Source organism: Pseudonaja textilis, chromosome 1 (assembly GCF_049901715.1).
Source record: "Pseudonaja textilis isolate UNSWEBS1 chromosome 1, rPseTex1.2, whole genome shotgun sequence".
Lineage (NCBI taxonomy): Eukaryota > Metazoa > Chordata > Lepidosauria > Squamata > Elapidae > Pseudonaja > Pseudonaja textilis.
Genome location: NC_141990.1, coordinates 51,329,115 through 51,347,119, shown reverse-complemented (window position 1 = coordinate 51,347,119; position 18,005 = coordinate 51,329,115). Strand labels below are relative to the sequence as shown.

The following is an 18,005-nucleotide window of genomic DNA, read 5'->3' as shown; positions in this document are numbered from 1 at the left end:
TTTACTCAACTCATCTAGGTGTCTCCTATTTGACATCTAAGACAAAGGGATGTCTTGCCATTGTCTCTCTTCAGAAAGTTTAATATTCACATTTTGCACAATACAGGTAGTCTTCGATTTACAACAGTTCATTTAGTGACTGTTCAAAGTTACAACGTTACTAAAAACAGTAACTTATGACCATTTTATAACCATTGCAGTCTCCCCATGGTCATGTGATCAAAATTCAGACAGCAGGCTGATAGGGATACACCCTAGCAAGATCTGCAGGGCAGTCAGGCAGGCAGGCAAAATATGTGAGATAAGTGTTGTGTAGCTTACACTCAGTAAAGCAGACACAGTGCCAATTAAAGTAGTTTTATTCCAGCAAGAGTTAAAGCATAGTCAAAACAGTCCATATATCATACACTTAGTTCAGTCCGTCCAGGGAGTATTCATTTGCAAATTCCAATGTCCAAAATGAGAGGTCAGTACACTTACAAAATAACAGTCCGGTAATTTATCTCTTCGCAGTAGAGAGATATGCAACAAACTCAGAAACTCCTCTCTTCCTTCTGCAACTCCAGTAATTGCCAGCAAAGCGTCAGGGAATCGTCAGCTTCTCGTCAGCATCTCATCAGCCTCTCTTGCTCCCTCTTATGGTGTTTTTACACCACACCCAAAATACATGCTTTGCATTTAAAGTAACACACACTTTAAACTAAGAATCATAGCTTATATATATATTATCTTACCCAAACTAGTTAGGTGACCAATGTTATACCTAACATTCTCCCCTTTTGGGTAATATAATAATATATATAGCTATTTACAATCTTAACCCATAGTCATCACAACTCTCTTTGTGTTTCACTGCACCTTGGGCCTTTGTGAATTGATCAGCAATATTTTGCTCAGTCATACAATACTCCAATCTTATTAAACCATCCTTTACAGATTGTCTTACATTCAGATATCTAAGATCTGTATGCTTAGATCTCGTTTTTACAGCAATATTTGTAGCCATCTGTATGGCTGCTTGATTGTCCTCATACACAACAATGGAATCATTAACAGTTAATCCCATATCCAACAACAACTGTTTATACAGAATTAAATCAGTACATAATAAAGATAGACATGAAAATTCTGCTTCCATTGTGGACATACTTATGTGTTGCTGTCTAATTGACCTCCAACCAATTAATGCTTTTCCTAATAGTATAGCCATTCCTGAAGTTGATTTCTTAGTGTTTATATCTGTTGCAAAACTTGCATCAGCATATGCACTTAAAATCAAATCATCTTTTGGCTCCAAATACAATGCATAGTGCATTGTCCTTTTAAGATATCTTAAGATATGTTTTGCCGCTTGCCAGTGTCGTTCATTGGGTTCAGTGTTGAATCGAGCCAATTGATTAATGCTATAGGCAATATCTGGCCTTGACCAATTACTAATGTATGATAGACTACCAATTAGCGACTGATAGATAGTCTTATCGAATTTTGAACTCTGAGCATCAGTCCGGCAAAATTCCTGACTCATTGGAGTTTTTGCTGGTTTACAAAGTTCCATCTTATATGTTTTTAGTAATTGATAAATCTTATCCTCTTGAGATATCTTATAGCCACTATTGGTTTTATTAATTGTCAATCCGAGATACTGTTTTATCTCTCCTAATTGCTTTAATTTTATCCTCTTACCTAATAATGATATTATTTCAGTTGCTTCATTATTAGTTTTTGTAATTAATGCAATATCATCTGTAAACAACAATAATAATGACACTATTCCATTTTTCTCTCTTCTAAATAAACATGGATCAGCTAAACCTGCTTTAAACCCTATATTGTTTAACTCCTTAACAATATATTGGTTCCATTCGTAACCAGATTGTTTTAATCCATAGAGACTCTTTTTAAGTTTCCAACAGTCATTATTAGTTTTATCATCCTTAATCCCTACAGGTTTCTTTAGGTATATAGTGTGCTGCAATGGTGCATGCAGATAGGCAGTTTCTACATCTAAATGATTTATGATATAGTTTTTCTTAGCTGCCCACACTAAAGCTACTCTCAAGGTTGTTGCTTTTAGACTTGGTGCAAACACTTCATCATAATCACATGCAGTTTGATTAAATCCTTGAGCTACCAACCTAGCCTTATGGGTAACAGTCCCATTTGTACCTGTTTTTAATTTAAATATCCATTTACAGCCAATGGACTTTTCACCTGGAGGTAATCTAGCATTCTCATAGACTCCCATCTGTTTTAATGAATTCAGTTCCTTTTGAATTGCTGTATGCCAGTTCTCCTGATCCTTTGCAGGATACAATTTCAATTCTTCCACAGTGGTTGGAATTTTGCTAATCTGGCACACACTTGCCTGATACCTATCAGGTGGTCTACTCACTCGTGTTGACCTTCTAGGTAGAACAGGACTCACAGGTGGACTCTTATCTATCACCTGTTCCTGGTCATCTATTTCTTCTTCACTTATTTCTTCTTTAATTGGTTCTATTTTCACTTCCTTTACTTTCTCTTCAATTGGACTTTTATCATCACTAGTATGGTGGCTCAGGCCCTTGTAGGTTTCTATGATTACACTCCCATTCGAATCGTGTTCCAATTTGTGCCATCCCACATGTTCCAGGAATTGAGCACTAGCACTACAATAAATTTTAGTTGTGCCCTCTTCCCAGAACCTGTAAGATCTATGGTTAGATTCGTAACCTACAAAATATAATCGTTTAGCCCTATGCTATCCCTTATGTCTCAGTTGTGTGGGAATATGCACCCATGCTGGTGCACCAAATGTGTGCATATAACTTAGGTCAGGTTTTCTACCATGCCACCGTGTGAATGGTAATTCACCTGTTGTTGAGTTAACAACATTATTCAATATATGATTACCACACATTGTTGCTTCTCCCCACAAATTCTCAGGTAATCCTGAATCCGACAACATAGTACGAGCCATTGCCTGCATTGTTTGGCCTCGCCTTTCTATAAAGGAATTATGTTGTGGCCTATATGGTGCAGACCTTTTATGTTCTACACCTGCCATCTTCAGTCTATTTTGGAATTTATTATTTATAAATTCCGTACCATTATCAGTTACAAGAGTTACTAGTTTCCTTTTAGTTTTTCTCTCTGCAAACTTCAACCAATTAAAGAAATTTTGATATGTTTCCGTTTTACTCTTCATTAAATAACAGAAACCATATCTAGAATAATGATCCATTATACTTAATATATAACGAGCACCTCCCACACTTGGTTTTTTAGGACCTATAATATCAGCAAATACGACCTCTAGAGGCTCCTTAGTCTTAAATCCATTAACTCTATTTGCTGGTATTACATTGCTTTTTTCTTGACTGCAAGCATTGCAGTGCAAATACTTACTGCAAGGCTTCAGTTTTATACCTTTAGACAGTTCAACAGTTTGCTTGAGCATTTTAAAATTTATATGCCCTAAACGTCTGTGTAACAAATGTACGCATTCATCATGAGGCTTAACGTTATTATACACTGTGTTAGCCACCTCTAATTGATTATCATTTAACACATACAATTCACCTTTTAAAGTTGCAGTCACTTTTTTACCTTCCTTTTCTATTATGCAGTTTTCTCCCCTAAAGGTAACTACATAACCTAGTTTAATCAAAACTCTAACTGAAAGCAAATTAAACTTAAGTTGTGGTACATATAACATTTTTACATTTTCTTTTATGCAAGGACAATATGCAGTACCTTCAGCTTTTGCTTTAAGTCTCCAGCCATTCGCTAATGATATCTGCTGTGAACTCGTGGACATCTTAATAAATCTTTTCTTATCTTTTGTTATGCAGTGCGATGCTCCACTATCTACAACCCAAAAATTATTATTGTTCACAGTTTGGTTGCTATACATGGCTAACTCTAAGCATTTTTTATCCTTTTGATGCCTTTTAGCATTCTTGCTGGCATTTTGGCTTTTTTCTTTCTTGCAGAATCTAGCCAAATGTCCTTTTCTTCCACAATTAAAACATTTTCTAATTGTGTAGGCTGACGAAGATAATTCCTCTTCTTGTGGCTGTTCCCTTCTGAGTTGATCCCTTTCAAGCCTTCTCCTGGCTTCTTCAATTAATCTGCCAGTAATGTCAGTTAATGTGAGGTTATCCTTTGGCAGCACTTCCAATGAAGTTACATAATCGTCATAACTCTGATCCAATGAAGACAAAATTATATAAACCTGATGCAGTTCAGTGAAGATAAGCTCTTTTTCATGCAGCTCTTGAAAAATTCTCTTCATAGTGTTTATATGAGTCAACATGTCTCCATTCTTTTGAAGATGTGTTCTGAACAGCTTCCATGTAAGATTTATATGAGCTCCTACACTGTCTCGAACATAAATCTTCTTTAAATTCTCCCAGCACTTAGCAGCTGTTTCTTCTCCACGAATATGGACAAGCTGCTGGTCACTGAGTGTCAGTCCTATTATACAGAGAGCTTGTTCATTTTTCAGTTTCCATTCTTGTAACTTCTGGGCATCATTTTCATCCTCTGGATCCCAAGCATCTACCTCTGGTGGGTTTTGAATTATATTCCACAAACCTTCTCTGCGTAGAAGTAGGCTGCATTTCATAGACTATGAAACATAGTTTGTTCCATCCAGTTTGGATATTAGAGACAAACTTGGTAAATTGACTTCTGCCATCTTTCTCTGGATATTAAACTATAATTAAACACAGCTGTCTGTTTACAGTATTGTGTAACTACACTAACTCTCACTTTATATAAGCCTGTTATATCCTGGTTAGACTGACTGTGCAGCTGGGCCCATAACCAGTGATAGGGATACACCCTAGCAAGATCTGCAGGGCAGTCAGGCAGGCAGGCAAAATATGTGAGATAAGTGTTGTGTAGCTTACACTCAGTAAAGCAGACACAGTGCCAATTAAAGTAGTTTTATTCCAGCAAGAGTTAAAGCATAGTCAAAACAGTCCATATATCATACACTTAGTTCAGTCCGTCCAGGGAGTATTCATATGCAAATTCCAATGTCCAAAATGAGAGGTCAGTACACTTACAAAATAACAGTCCGGTAATTTATCTCTTCGCAGTAGAGAGATATGCAACAAACTCAGAAACTCCTCTCTTCCTTCTGCAACTCCAGTAATTGCCAGCAAAGCGTCAGGGAATCGTCAGCTTCTCGTCAGCATCTCATCAGCGTCTCTTGCTCCCTCTTATGGTGTTTTTACACCACACCCAAAATACATGCTTTGCATTTAAAGTAACACACACTTTAAACTAAGAATCATAGCTTATATATATATTATCTTACCCAAACTAGTTAGGTGACCAATGTTATACTCATATTTATATTCATATACTCATCATATACTCATATTTAACTCATATTTATGACGGTTGCAGTGTCCCGGGATCATGTGTTCAGTTTTTGTGACCTTTGGACAAGCAAAGTGAATGGGGAAGCCAGATTCACTTAACAACCCTGTTGCTAATTTAACAACTGCAGTGATTAACTTAACAACTGTGGGAAGAAATATTGTAAAATGGGGCAAAAGTCACTTAACAAATGTCCTGCTTAGCAACATAAATTTGGGGCTCAATTGTGGTCGTATGTCGAAAACTACCTGTGCAATACTTTATTTAATGTACGTGCTGATGCACCAAATGTACCTGCTAGATTCCCCCCCACACACACACCCTTCACTAAAGCCAACAGAAATTTCCCATAACTTTGGCAGGTGATGGAAGGAGCAACTAGACAGGCAGTAAATAATGCAACCATGCTTAGGCCCAAAGCTGTAGGAGCAGCAGTTATGATAGGAAAGTAAAAGAGCATCTTTCCCACATAGCTAGCTGGAGGGGGCTGGTATTAAAAGCTGAAGAAACCCACAACTTTTTATGAATGAGGATTATGTACCTCACCAAAAGAGAAGGTATCTCATTAAAGTGCTATAGAAAACACAAGGAATTTGGGTCATTAGTTTCCAACATGCTTTCAAGGAAACCAACTATTTAAAGTTTAATCATTCATGATGCAAAATGTCATGTGAAACATTCGCTCACACTAGACAGCAAATAGCTCTGGCCTTCAAGTTTAACACTCACTTATCATTCCATTTTCCAGTCCATTCAACTTCTCCCCAGGGATTTCGGATCCGGATCAGTTTCTGAATGCTGCCTCGGAAATTCACCTGGTAGGGCCAGAAGAAGAAAAAAATCAGGTTACTAATAGATGGAGTAACTGAAAAAAGAAACAATGTACCTTAAAATGTTTTTGGCTACAAACACACCCACATACATGCACATAAATTTATTTATATACAATATATATTTTTATGACAGTGAAATAAATTGCTCTCTAGTGGGAGAGGGGACAATTATAATTTCTCATGCAATTATTGGCAAAGAAGCTAAATGTGAAGTGGCTTGTTTATTGGTAGTGTGTGTATAGGCATCCGTGGGGATAGGCAAGGAAAGAAAGGATGATACATGAATCAGTGTCATTACACAAATAACACAAGACTGTGTGAGACATCATGATGCAAATTACACAAATCATACGAAAATACCTTCAGGTTAAACGATGTAGCGACAAGAGAAAAGAACACTCAACCATCTCACAGAACAACAATTTCAACGAAGGAAATATCAGAGAACTAGGCACAAAATTGGTTCTTAGGAATATAATATCATGGCCTCTGTAACTACCATATTATTTGGAATAGTTCCCTTCCTGAGATTCAAGTATGAATCAAGTATGTAATACAACCTCTCATTTTCCCCTTTTCCAAAATGAAGATGTTACCTCTTCAGCTCCTGTGACAGAGTATGCATGTCCTTTGACCAGCTTCTGGGTTGTGACTGCCTCAGTCTCAGCAGCATTTGTGATCTAGAAACATGAAGAAATTAAGTTTTGCTTACCTCTTGAATACTGAGACAGCAATAGGACAGATCTTAACTGAGTAATGCTATGGGTACAGAATCAACTAGAAAAAGGTTTAGCTTTACAATAGCTAGTAGTCTTGATGAGTGATGGAGATGTCTGGGTCAGAAGCAGAAATGGGTTGCCACACCATGCTAATCCATAATGTGGTTTGTTGGTTGGATGGTTAGTTTGATTGACTGGTTAGTTGGATTAAGATACTCTCAGAACTTACTATTTAGTTTTATAAACCATGGTGAAAATTCATGCCATATATATATTCAGTCTGCTGTGATTTATTTGGTAAATCATAATTAAAATGGCTTAGCACAGCATCAGACTGGACATGGTGGTACAAGTAGTCTTAATAACCATTCATTATCCCCCACCATCTATTTCCTCCCCACCCCCATCTCTGCCTTTTTTGTCATCTGCCACCCTGAATGTTTGTCATGTGTTTGAAAAAATACCCTATCAGGACTAGAGCCATCTGTATATTTCATTAAAACTTTATTGGAGAGGGGCCAGCCTATTAAGTTCAAGGCTGAAACTCATGCAATTAGCATTAACTTTGGCAGCAAGAAAACAACATTCCTATTTTCTTTCCTATTTGTTGAGACAAAGTATACTGAACAGGATGTTTTAATTGGGGCAAGGGAAATTTCCAGCTCAGTTTCTATTCCTATTTCTATTCCAAGAAGTTTTTAATATATATCTGCTCTAATCACATGGACAGCCAGAAGGGCCACAACAATCCAGCAAAGACAAGCTCTCATCAGCCAGCCAATTCTTTCCCTGTGTCACAGTTGGCTCACACCCTAGTTTATTTTCCCAAACTTGGTTTCAGTTCTAAAAACTATCTTTCCTTGTAGGAAAGCTGCTGCGAATAGTATGTGGGTAGAAAATGTGGCCCAGAGTTGGTGGGGATTCAGCACTGTTTTCATTTTTTGTATTCCTCCTACATTTTAAAATGAAACTCTGGTAGAATTTACCTGTGATGGCTAACTCTCTATTTAGAGACAGGTTTTCAGATCTGACATTATCACAGCTGGAAAGGTTGGCAGCTGAATTAAAGCAGTCACTGGCTGAGTTCATACATAATCGCAATATGTTGGGTGAACCCAGCAAGTGTGGCTTGTAAACCATGATTTAGAGCTTAGCAAATTGTATGGATTCTCTTAGATAACTTTATAATTAAGATAAAATTTAGAGAGTAGTGAGAGGCTCATTGGATAACACTAGAGACAACACTAGAGAAATATACATAGACAATAAATAATTCCTTGGTAATTTGCCCTTAATATTGAGGAAGTCTCCTTAGTAGTCGAAGCTTCACCATTTGGTCTGATTCTGGAGGCAATTACTGTATACTGAGAAATCCAAATGAAGAGTCATCACTGCCACTTTACTATATAAGAAAACCTTGCAGAGAATATCTATATATGCTTCACAGCTTACAAAGAGCCAGGATTGGCAGGAGAGACCACAGTTATATTTGGAACTCATCAAAAGACCTCTTTTGCATTACCTCAAATAATTTTCTGCCACACTATCAGGGTTTTCTAATCTGTTTGGATTCAGAGTGTTTTCAAAAGAGGAAAAAAAATCTGAAAGTTCATACCAGAAAGATTAAATACTGGCAGAGGAACAGTCTAACAATATTCCCTATTTGGAGGGGATTATTTGGAGTATTTTAATCTTTGCTCAGAATCTGCTACTGAGTCGGTTGCTTTACTTTACTGTATTATCTGCTTCTTATCAGCTAAGCTGGTTGCCTAGAAATTAAAATTTCACACTTTTTATTTTCAAACTTTTCAGTAAAGATTTCCACGCATGTTGCCTAGTTCTGGTCAATCACTGTAGCTACTAGAAGGTTTGAGGCTTAGTGTTTATTTAAGAGGATCTCCAGATCTGCAGAAAGATGGCTAGACACTAGTAGCAGCAGCTAATTCCTCATCTGTAACCTTCATCAACTCATATATGTATTTGCTGCAAGAGAGGCTAAGCAGCATAGGAATGATAGGGGAAAATACAGCACTTTCATGCTTCTAGCCCAACACATTTGGCCTTTTCTTGCTTTTTAGTAGACAAAGTTGGTCCACTTCAAAGCTGTACCTCCATTCTTAAAAAAAGGAAGAATTATGGATTTTCTAGCTTTTGAGTATGATTTCTGTTCTAGCAAGAAATTTAAAATTCTGCGCTATCATGCAATTATCAATTATATCAGCTAAATGATTCCTTTGCAAGAACTTTAAGAATATAGTATTAACATACATCAATAGAACATCCAAGGAGAGAACCTTTCTGGAGAGCTTTCTGGATTATTTTGAACAGGTTTGGTGGTGCTTTCTGGAGCTCATACCACTCTGCAATTCCACCAGTGAAGTCTTCAAAGCCCTCAGTAGTGCTCCCCCCTGAAAGACTTTCATAGGAGCCATTCACCCTGTGAAAGATACAACCCAAACTTTTAATATTTAATAACTTTGAAATCCATTCTTAACAGAGATGGAACTCCATTCTTAGATGTCTACACTGTCTCTTTTTTCATTCAAGAGAGATTAAACATCAACATATGACTCTATCACAACGAGTTATTTCTCCCTTGGCCTGTTATCCATCATTATGCCATATTAAACTATGTATATAGTTTATGCTTATGTAAACTATCCATATGTAAACTATGCCCTGATGTTATGGTTATGGCTTTACATTACTCTTGTTTTGGCTCTAAACAAATGTCATGGTTTGTGAAAGTTAGAAATGAAGGTTTTATGAGGAATATGGGCAAATATCTTTTTTATAATTTTCCTAAACATAAGCCCTTCCAAATAATTTCTGAGCTGATAATTGTAGCACAAATGATAGAGAAGTGGGAACCATATTTTGGTTCATATATTAATCCAAAAAATACAAATTAACAGGGAGATAATTAACTCCTTCCTTCCCTTTCTTTCTTGCTTGCTTGCTAGATAGGTCACAGATATAAAGAAGCAACATACAAAATAAATAAATTTTGTATAAATAAAATTATCCAACTTAATCCTCTTCTTGCAGCTATTATTAAAAAAAAAAAAAACAGAAAAACACATTGTGAAAAAGAATTGCTGCTATACTGCACTTAATTTTCTCTCTCTTTTTCTTTCTTTCATGCAGCCATTCTTACTTACATACGTCTATAAGTCGAGGGAAAAGATGAATGGATACATTGCTTTTATTACTATCTTAAAATGTGTTATTAGTATCATTCTATAGGAGAGTTGCAAAATGTTATTAGGAGAAACAATAGAAAGCTACCAAAACATTAAAAATATGGGAGGAGTGTTTAGAAATACAATTGTGTGTGCAAGGATTATGAACCCTTTTTAGTATTTCTGTTAGAAGAAATTTCTAGACTCTGAATTTTTTCATTCTAAGTTTGTTATTTTCAGCTAGGTTCAAGATACTAGATATGGGGTTCAAACTTGTTAAATAGTTCTTCAGAGTCATACACCTGTCCACCATATCATACCCTAACTTTGCGTTTCACTTTTGGGAAACAAACTCAGTATAAAATAAGACTTCTAAAGTTTGCATAAAGCAGCAAAATGTTCTTGATCTTCATTTACTTAGCATAGGCCTTCTCCAGCAGGGCACTCCAGAATTCATTTCTCTCTGCTGAGTGAACAAAAAGTAGTTCTCCATTTTTGGTTGGCAATCGATCATCAACAACAACATCTGTCCACTCTCCATACTGCCAAAACTGAAAGGGGAAAGAAAACAACCCAATCAAGGCCCAATGACATGAGCTATAGCCATACTCTAGATCAACAATGCTGATTGGAAATTCTGGAGGCTGGGAAGATTCCTTTGGCAAGGAACATGGTGTGACTATCATTAAGTGTTGTACCTTATGATTCTTGATGAATGTATCTTTTCTTTTATGTATACCGAGAGCATTTGCACCAAGACAAATTCCTTGTGTGTCCAACCACACTTGGCCAATAAAGAATTCTATTCTATTCTACTCTAGAACAACTGGAATATATAATTATAGAACTGTGGAGCTGGAAAGAACTACAAGCATGATCTAGTTAAGTCATTCATGGGATGTAGCTGTCCATGCTTTTCTTAAAACCTCTAGATGGAGAACCCACATTCTCTCATAATTATTCTACTGTTGACAGATTCTACCATGTATGTTTTTCTTTATGCTTGCTATTACTATAATTTCGTTGTGTATATTAAGATAGTGATTTTTGTATCAAATCTGAATTAATTTCATTTATGTTATACTACTCCAAAACTTCAAACCAGTTTTGCTGATCAACATCATGGCTCCAGCTCGTATCATAAGCCTTGACTAAATATTTATACATACATATCTATCATGCTAGTTCTATTTAGGCTACATTTTGCAAAACATTATATTGATGTATACTTTTACAACATTTTTTTTTAGAATTTACCCTCTTCTTCCACCTCATGTCTTCAACATTTCCAGAAAATTTATATTTCATTGGTATTTGTAAGTGGGGAATTGCTTGAAAAGCACTGCTGAGAAAGTGTTATGAAAGCACCATGACATTCCTGGGGACAAATTATATCTAGTAAACTTTGCCCCAGTGAGACAGCAGAAAAGATTCCTTGATACCTGGAAATGGAAGATTCCTGCATAACTGTCTTGGAAACTTTGATCACTGGGAACCACCCGGGCCAAAATTTCTTCATTCAAAGTGAGAGAAGCAATGGCTGCTAGAAGCCAACAGTCTCCTAAAAAAACAAAATCAAATCAAATGCTACTTTAAGGCAGAGAACAAACTTTAGCAAATTTGAGTCTCATGGGCCAATCCAGATTAAACATTTCATTTAAAATAAGAAGAAACCAAAATAGAATATATTGATTTGCAGATCAACAGGGTATGACAACATCAGCTGCCCAAATTGTGTAACAGAACTACACAAAGTCTGAAAGGATTCTGAATACATTTTTGTTCAGAGGAACAATGAGCCCCATTCAGTTCCAGTAGTCAAAACAAATAATGCTTCAGTACCACGTCTTTTGCCCTTGGCTCCATTGGAATACATTGGGATTTCCAGCTGACTTGTTCTACCAATGCTAGATAAAGACTGCCACTGCTATGTGTGTGGGAACAAACACTATATCCAAATATGCTCTCTCTGAATAGGAAAAGCTTCAGAAATATCTCCCCAAATTACTGAAAACAGCAGATACCTCACTCCCACCCTTCACTCCTAAAATTACCTAATAGGGATTGTGCAGGCAACAACAATCCCAAAGAAAACCAACAACCTTCTAGCTAAACCAGCAACATTCTAGTTCCCCACCCCACCCAATACAATTCTGCTTTGATCATAAGCATGCTACTCCTATACATGCATTCCTTTCCCATAAATGTTTTTGGGATTGGACAGTTCACTTTGCCTTCTTCAGTTCAACCAGTCACACATAACAGACGTCTTTGATTTTATGTTTAATGCAAGCTGATCATCATGGCAGGCACTGAATGTTGATTGTGCTTCAGAGGTTGGAATAGTCTGTATCCAGAAATAAACAAGTAACAATACTGATTTGTTTTCTCCTCTGGTAAAGACATCTTTAAGAATAGCTACCGTAACAATTTTGCCTGAAATAACTAACAACTTTCAAGTTCCAGTTTGGATAACATTTTGCCTCACACCTGGGGTACAGGCAGTAAGCAATTGAGTTAAAATGAATATAATATTACTTTGGGATTACAGAATAAATCAATTCATTGTTTTTGCACAAGCACAAATGTGCTAATTAAAATGTGGACATATTATGCAAAGACCCTGAGAAAGGTGCAAACAGAAAAAGTAAATAGAAAAAGAGGATAACGTAGGAAAAGGAGTGGCAGAACCTGGGGGTGGAGTCAAAAGAGTATTGTTCGGTGAGTAGATTCCTGCATGAGCAATAAATCAGTTTAATTGGAACGTCATGTCTTTTATGCCAAATGGTTAACCAACATGCATTGTTAGAAGATGTAAAGCACAGATGTCAAACTGGCGGCCTTTGGGCCGGATGTATCACGCACAGGCCATGCCCACCCCAACTCCATGAAGGGGAAAAAACGTCATGTTGCATCAAGTGACAGCAACATGACACGGCGAGTTTGACACCCATGATGTAAAGGGGCTGGGGGCTGATCATCCTGGAGAAAGTATATCTAAATGGTTGCTAAGAGTCAACATTGACTTGATGGTACATAACTAATCAACTGTACTTTAATATAGGTTCTGTTCTCAAAAACTGTTGGTATAAGTTTCATCTCCTTGCTCACATTTGATGATGATGTTATCCATTCAGTTGAGTTTGACTCCTGGTGATTCTATGGGTCAAGTCTCTCCATATCTTATGATCTTGCACTATTTCTTTGCCTTTTTCTATGCTCTGCCTGATGTCAGCTTTGAAAGTGTCAGCCCATGTGTTCTTTGATGGCCTAGTTTCCTTTTAACACTAATTCTTTGGTAGGGAGACCAAATGAGGACCAAAGAGAAGTTGTATCACACTACTGTTAGATGACAAGCTCCAATAGCTGACTAATTCAAAATCGAAGAATGATATAGATTTCAGAAAGGTATTATTATTACATTAATTGTCAGCATACAACATGTATACAATGAGATTGGCTTTAATATCTTTAATACTAGGGATAAAAACAACCTCAAAGACTGTTCAAGACTTGGTAAGTTCCCAGGCAAACAAGACAATTAAGGCAGAGGCTCTTTGAAACATTTCCTTCCCGCTGACCTACCTTCTGAACCCACTGAAATTCTCCTCCATCTAATTCCCATAGTCTCTCACAGTAGCACAAGCTTCCTATTGCTTAGCTCTCCTTAAAAAAGGAAAAAAGAATCAGCGTGTGTTCTGGCTCAGGATCTTGCTGATACTCCAGCAACATTTGGAGAATAAGGGCAGCTAAATAAATGGCTATGTTGCTGCCAGTATGCTGTTGGTGCAATATTTCTGTTTATCCCTACTCCCTTGTGTTCTCATTTGATTTCTTGGCTGGAAGCACTTGATCTAGATTAGCACAATTTATCTTAGATGTGCTTTCTGCTTTGTCTTCCTTTGCCATGCCTTCTGGTCAGCTATTCAATTTTTCTGGGAAGATATAACAGGGAATTGGGACAAAATATTCAGCGATACTTGGGAAATGGGAAATACTTGAATACCTTAACTCAATAATATAGATTATTGGTACTATTTATTTATTTGACTCCTCTGCTGCTGCAATCAAATGACGTTTGTATTTTTTTTTGCAAGGTCCATATATTTCTTTTGGTACTAATGAAAAGAACCAAAAGATAAAGGTCAATTAGCCTAAGAATTTTTTTTATTTCAGCATCATTTTCTTGGTGATATTTATATGAAAAAGAACTAGGCCTTTTAGTCCATCTACAAGATTCTTTTTCCAACCATTATTTTAGCAGCAAGCACTCTGAAGCAATGGCTTGTATCTCCCAGGCTGCTATAATATCATAGGAATCAAGGTTGAATGTCCAAGTAAGCTAGTGTAGGTAATCAAAAGAAAACCTTATGGGTCTGAGAGAGATAGAACCCAGTAAGAATAACCAGTAGCTTTTGAGCTTTGTCAGTGTAGAAGAAGCATCTTCTCACCTACAATTCAGCTTCGTTAAACTCTTCTTGACATTAGAAAACTGGTAAAGATTTCGTTGTCCAGTCATGTCAAACTCTAGGTTGAAGTGCTCATCTCCATTTCTTTGCCAAGGAAACCAGTGTTGTCTGAAGACATCTTTTGTAGTCATGTGACCAGAATGGCTATACGCCAAAGGTGCACAGAACACTCCAGATGTTCCATACCACCAGAGCAAACTGGTGGTAGGCCTTCACTTTCCAAAGAGTCGCTCTCTCTCTGTCTGCAAAGAGAACTGCTCAAAACCTTAGTCTCCTCCCACTGTAAAGATTTAGGATTCATACAGCTTGGTTTTAAAGAATTCTCTATTTATTCCTTAGTATATTTGAGAAGGGTTTTGTCTCAAAACTATAATATAGCTAAATGTCTATGTTATTGCTGCACAGTTGCATATAATCATGAAGTTTAGTGCATTGGATATAATGAATCACTGAAGAAAAAGGAAGGAAATTAATGGTGTTTTCATAGAGAAACCATATTTAGTATTTATACATTTTTCAAAAGATGTTGCCATGGCATCACATCAATGACCTTTAAATAGTTTCCCTCTGAGTGGGAGGGGGCAGGTGTCTCCTCCGTTAAAAAGCATATTTGCATAAGAAAAAGATTTTTTTTCTGTAATGGTGTCATGCCACCATGCTGTGAGGATTCTTTGTTTTATTCACTAAAACTGTCTGTAGAGGGAGTAGGATTTTTAGTGGGGGCGGGGAGGGGAAACGACAATTTGATAGCATCATGATAGTATGCAATGAACGTATCTGTTTCTTTCCCTCTCTCTCTTTCTTTTTCTGCTATAGCCTTTGAAATTTAACAAGTTGAAGCAATAAAAATATTCTAAACTGTCTCCACAGATTTATCTATTCTATTGCCAAAATAACTGGCTTTAATATTAGTAGGAAATGCTGCACAGGACATAGGAACAACTAAGACTATTAATCTACAGACTATAAACCTTTCTCCATCTTACTTAAAAGCATCATGTGGAAGCCTTAATTGACTAAAACCATGATGAACAGTCTCTTTCTCTCAGCCTAACACACACCATTATTTAAATATTCAAATTTAATAAACAACAAACAAACAAATAAATATTACGGAAGTGCATGCAGTTAGGCTAATGGAATGTATCAAACAGGATGCTTGGCAGAATAACGAACTGAAAGAGAGTGTGGATGAGGGAAAAAGTCCTTGACTTATAACAGTCCATTTAGTGACTGTTCAAAGTTATAAAAGTGCTATGAAAAAAGTAACATCTTACTGTTTTTCAGTTACAACTTTTGCAGCATCCCCACAATTACGTGATCAAAATTCAGATGCTTGGCAACTGAATCATATTTATGACAGTTGCTGTGCCCCAGGGTCATGTGATCACCTTTTGCCCCCTTCTGCCAAACAAAGTCAATGAGGAAGCCAGATTCACTTAACAACCAGGTTACTAACTTATCAGTTACAGTATCTCACTTAACAACTGTGACAAGAAATGTCATAAAATGGGGCAAAGTTCACTTAACAAATTCTCACTTAACAGAAATGTTTGACTCAATTTGGGCCGTAAGTCGAGGATTACCTGTATTGCTGCAAAAATAATGAAAGATATTAGAATCATAAAGTTAAATATCTGAGTTACCTCAGAGATCATACAGTCCAACCTCTTGAGCAGTACAGGATCCGTGATTAGAACATCTCTGACAGATGAATTGGTTTGGAGATCATTAATAAAGGAGAATTTATCACTGATTTGCAGCAACTGTCAGATCAACTGTACGATGTAATGAGAAGCAGCATGTATCTGAAAACTGATATATCTAATCCGCAAAAACTGGTGTTTGACAGTGGAAATGGAGTGAATGTTTGCAAATTATATATAAATGGTAAAAAAAAATTTCAGCAAATAGAGGAATTGGTGCACAATGTGCAAATGCTGACAGGCAGTAAGGAGCATGTGGTTTGTTGCCAGGACAATCTGCTGGAAGAAGCAAAAATGGCTGAGTATGCTTATATGGAACAAGTGGAGGGTGTAAATACAAGTGAAAATGAGGTACTAAAAACATATGTGGTAAACCAAGAAAAAATCACATCAAGAATGAATGTGTGCTAAATGAAAGCGGACTGAGTAAAATTTTTTAAAAAATAGCACAAAACAAATACATCAAGACTATTTCATTATATAGAGAATAAATGAGAATCAAATTGCAAAACAAACATAAGAAGAGTGAATTGGTTGAGAGAAAGGGGAAGACTAAAGACCTTATGGTTGGATGTTGAATGGGCGTTGGTAAATTTACCTGTGAACGCCCTTTCTATCTATGCTGCGAGAGAGCCCAGGATGGGTAGACTCCTTCTTATGACATCATTAAGTTGGGTCTGTACTTGTATATATAAAAAGCCAGCCCCCAGGAGAATCCCCAGCTTTGGCGAAGATATTTGACAGTCTGAAGAAGTGTTTCTGAAAGCAAACAATCCAATACATTAACATGCCTTACCATCTCTGGACGAACGAAGGGAGGAGCTGGGCTCTCTCGCAGCAAAGATAGAAAGGGCGTTCACAGGTAAATTTACCAACGCCCATTCTCCTCCATGCTGCAGCAAGAGCCCAGGATGGGACATACCAAAGCTTGCATGTCCACAGGCGGGTCCTTGTCTGGCCAATCACTCCGATGGTGGAACCACTCACTGAAAAACCCATTTGCCGAAGGCCGCCGTCGCCGAGGCAAAGGAATCCAGACGATAGTGTCTGATGAAGGGAGTCAGGGATGTCCACATGGCCACTCTGCAAATCTCTTCCAAGGATGCCTGGGTGACCCAAGCGGCTGAAGTGGCTGCACTTCTGGTAGAGTGTGTCGTTAGACCACGGGGTACCAGAAGAGCCACCGCTTTCTAGGCTTGTGCGATGCACATCCTGACCCACCTGCTAATAGTAGGGGAAGAAGCCTTGCTCCCCAAGTGAGAAGGTGAAAAGGAGAAAAACATGGCTTCTGTCTTTCTAAAAGGGGAAGTGCGCTTGATGTAAATTCTAAGAGCCCTTCTGACATCTAGAGTATGCCACTTGCGCTCTAAATCATGGTGTGGAAGGGGACAGAAGACAGGTAACACATTGTCTTGGGACCGGTGGATGCACCCTACATCATCACAATCTTGACATTTCCATAAGAAAAAGAAAGATTGCCTTTGATAGGATTGGCATAATATGCATGTTTGTTTGTGTAGCATACTGCACAATGCTTCATATCCAGCATCCCTATATAGTGCCTAAGCACCTGGGTCTTGAAGACAGAACTGATCTTCATAATTTCCTCTTATAGAAGTACGTCCAATTAGTTGATGTTATTCAAAAATCAAAAGGAATCTGGTAGCACCTTTTTCAGATAGACTGTTTTATTAAAAGGTAGTCTTTTGTGAACTGCAGCTCA

General features: G+C 37.3%; 1 protein-coding gene across 1 annotated transcript in view; it reads right to left on the bottom strand.

Annotated features, from left to right (window-relative positions):
* Positions 1-18,005, bottom strand: part of LOC113433240 (calpain-2 catalytic subunit) — a 40,682-nt gene that overhangs the window by 15,582 nt on the left and 7,095 nt on the right. The window contains exons 3-7 of the mRNA XM_026695692.2: positions 11,550-11,668; positions 10,525-10,658; positions 9,194-9,362; positions 6,803-6,886; positions 6,103-6,188 (exon numbers count right to left, since the gene is read on the bottom strand). Coding sequence (XP_026551477.1) covers positions 6,103-6,188; positions 6,803-6,886; positions 9,194-9,362; positions 10,525-10,658; positions 11,550-11,668 — 592 coding nt within the window. The remainder of the gene's footprint in view (positions 1-6,102; positions 6,189-6,802; positions 6,887-9,193; positions 9,363-10,524; positions 10,659-11,549; positions 11,669-18,005) is intronic.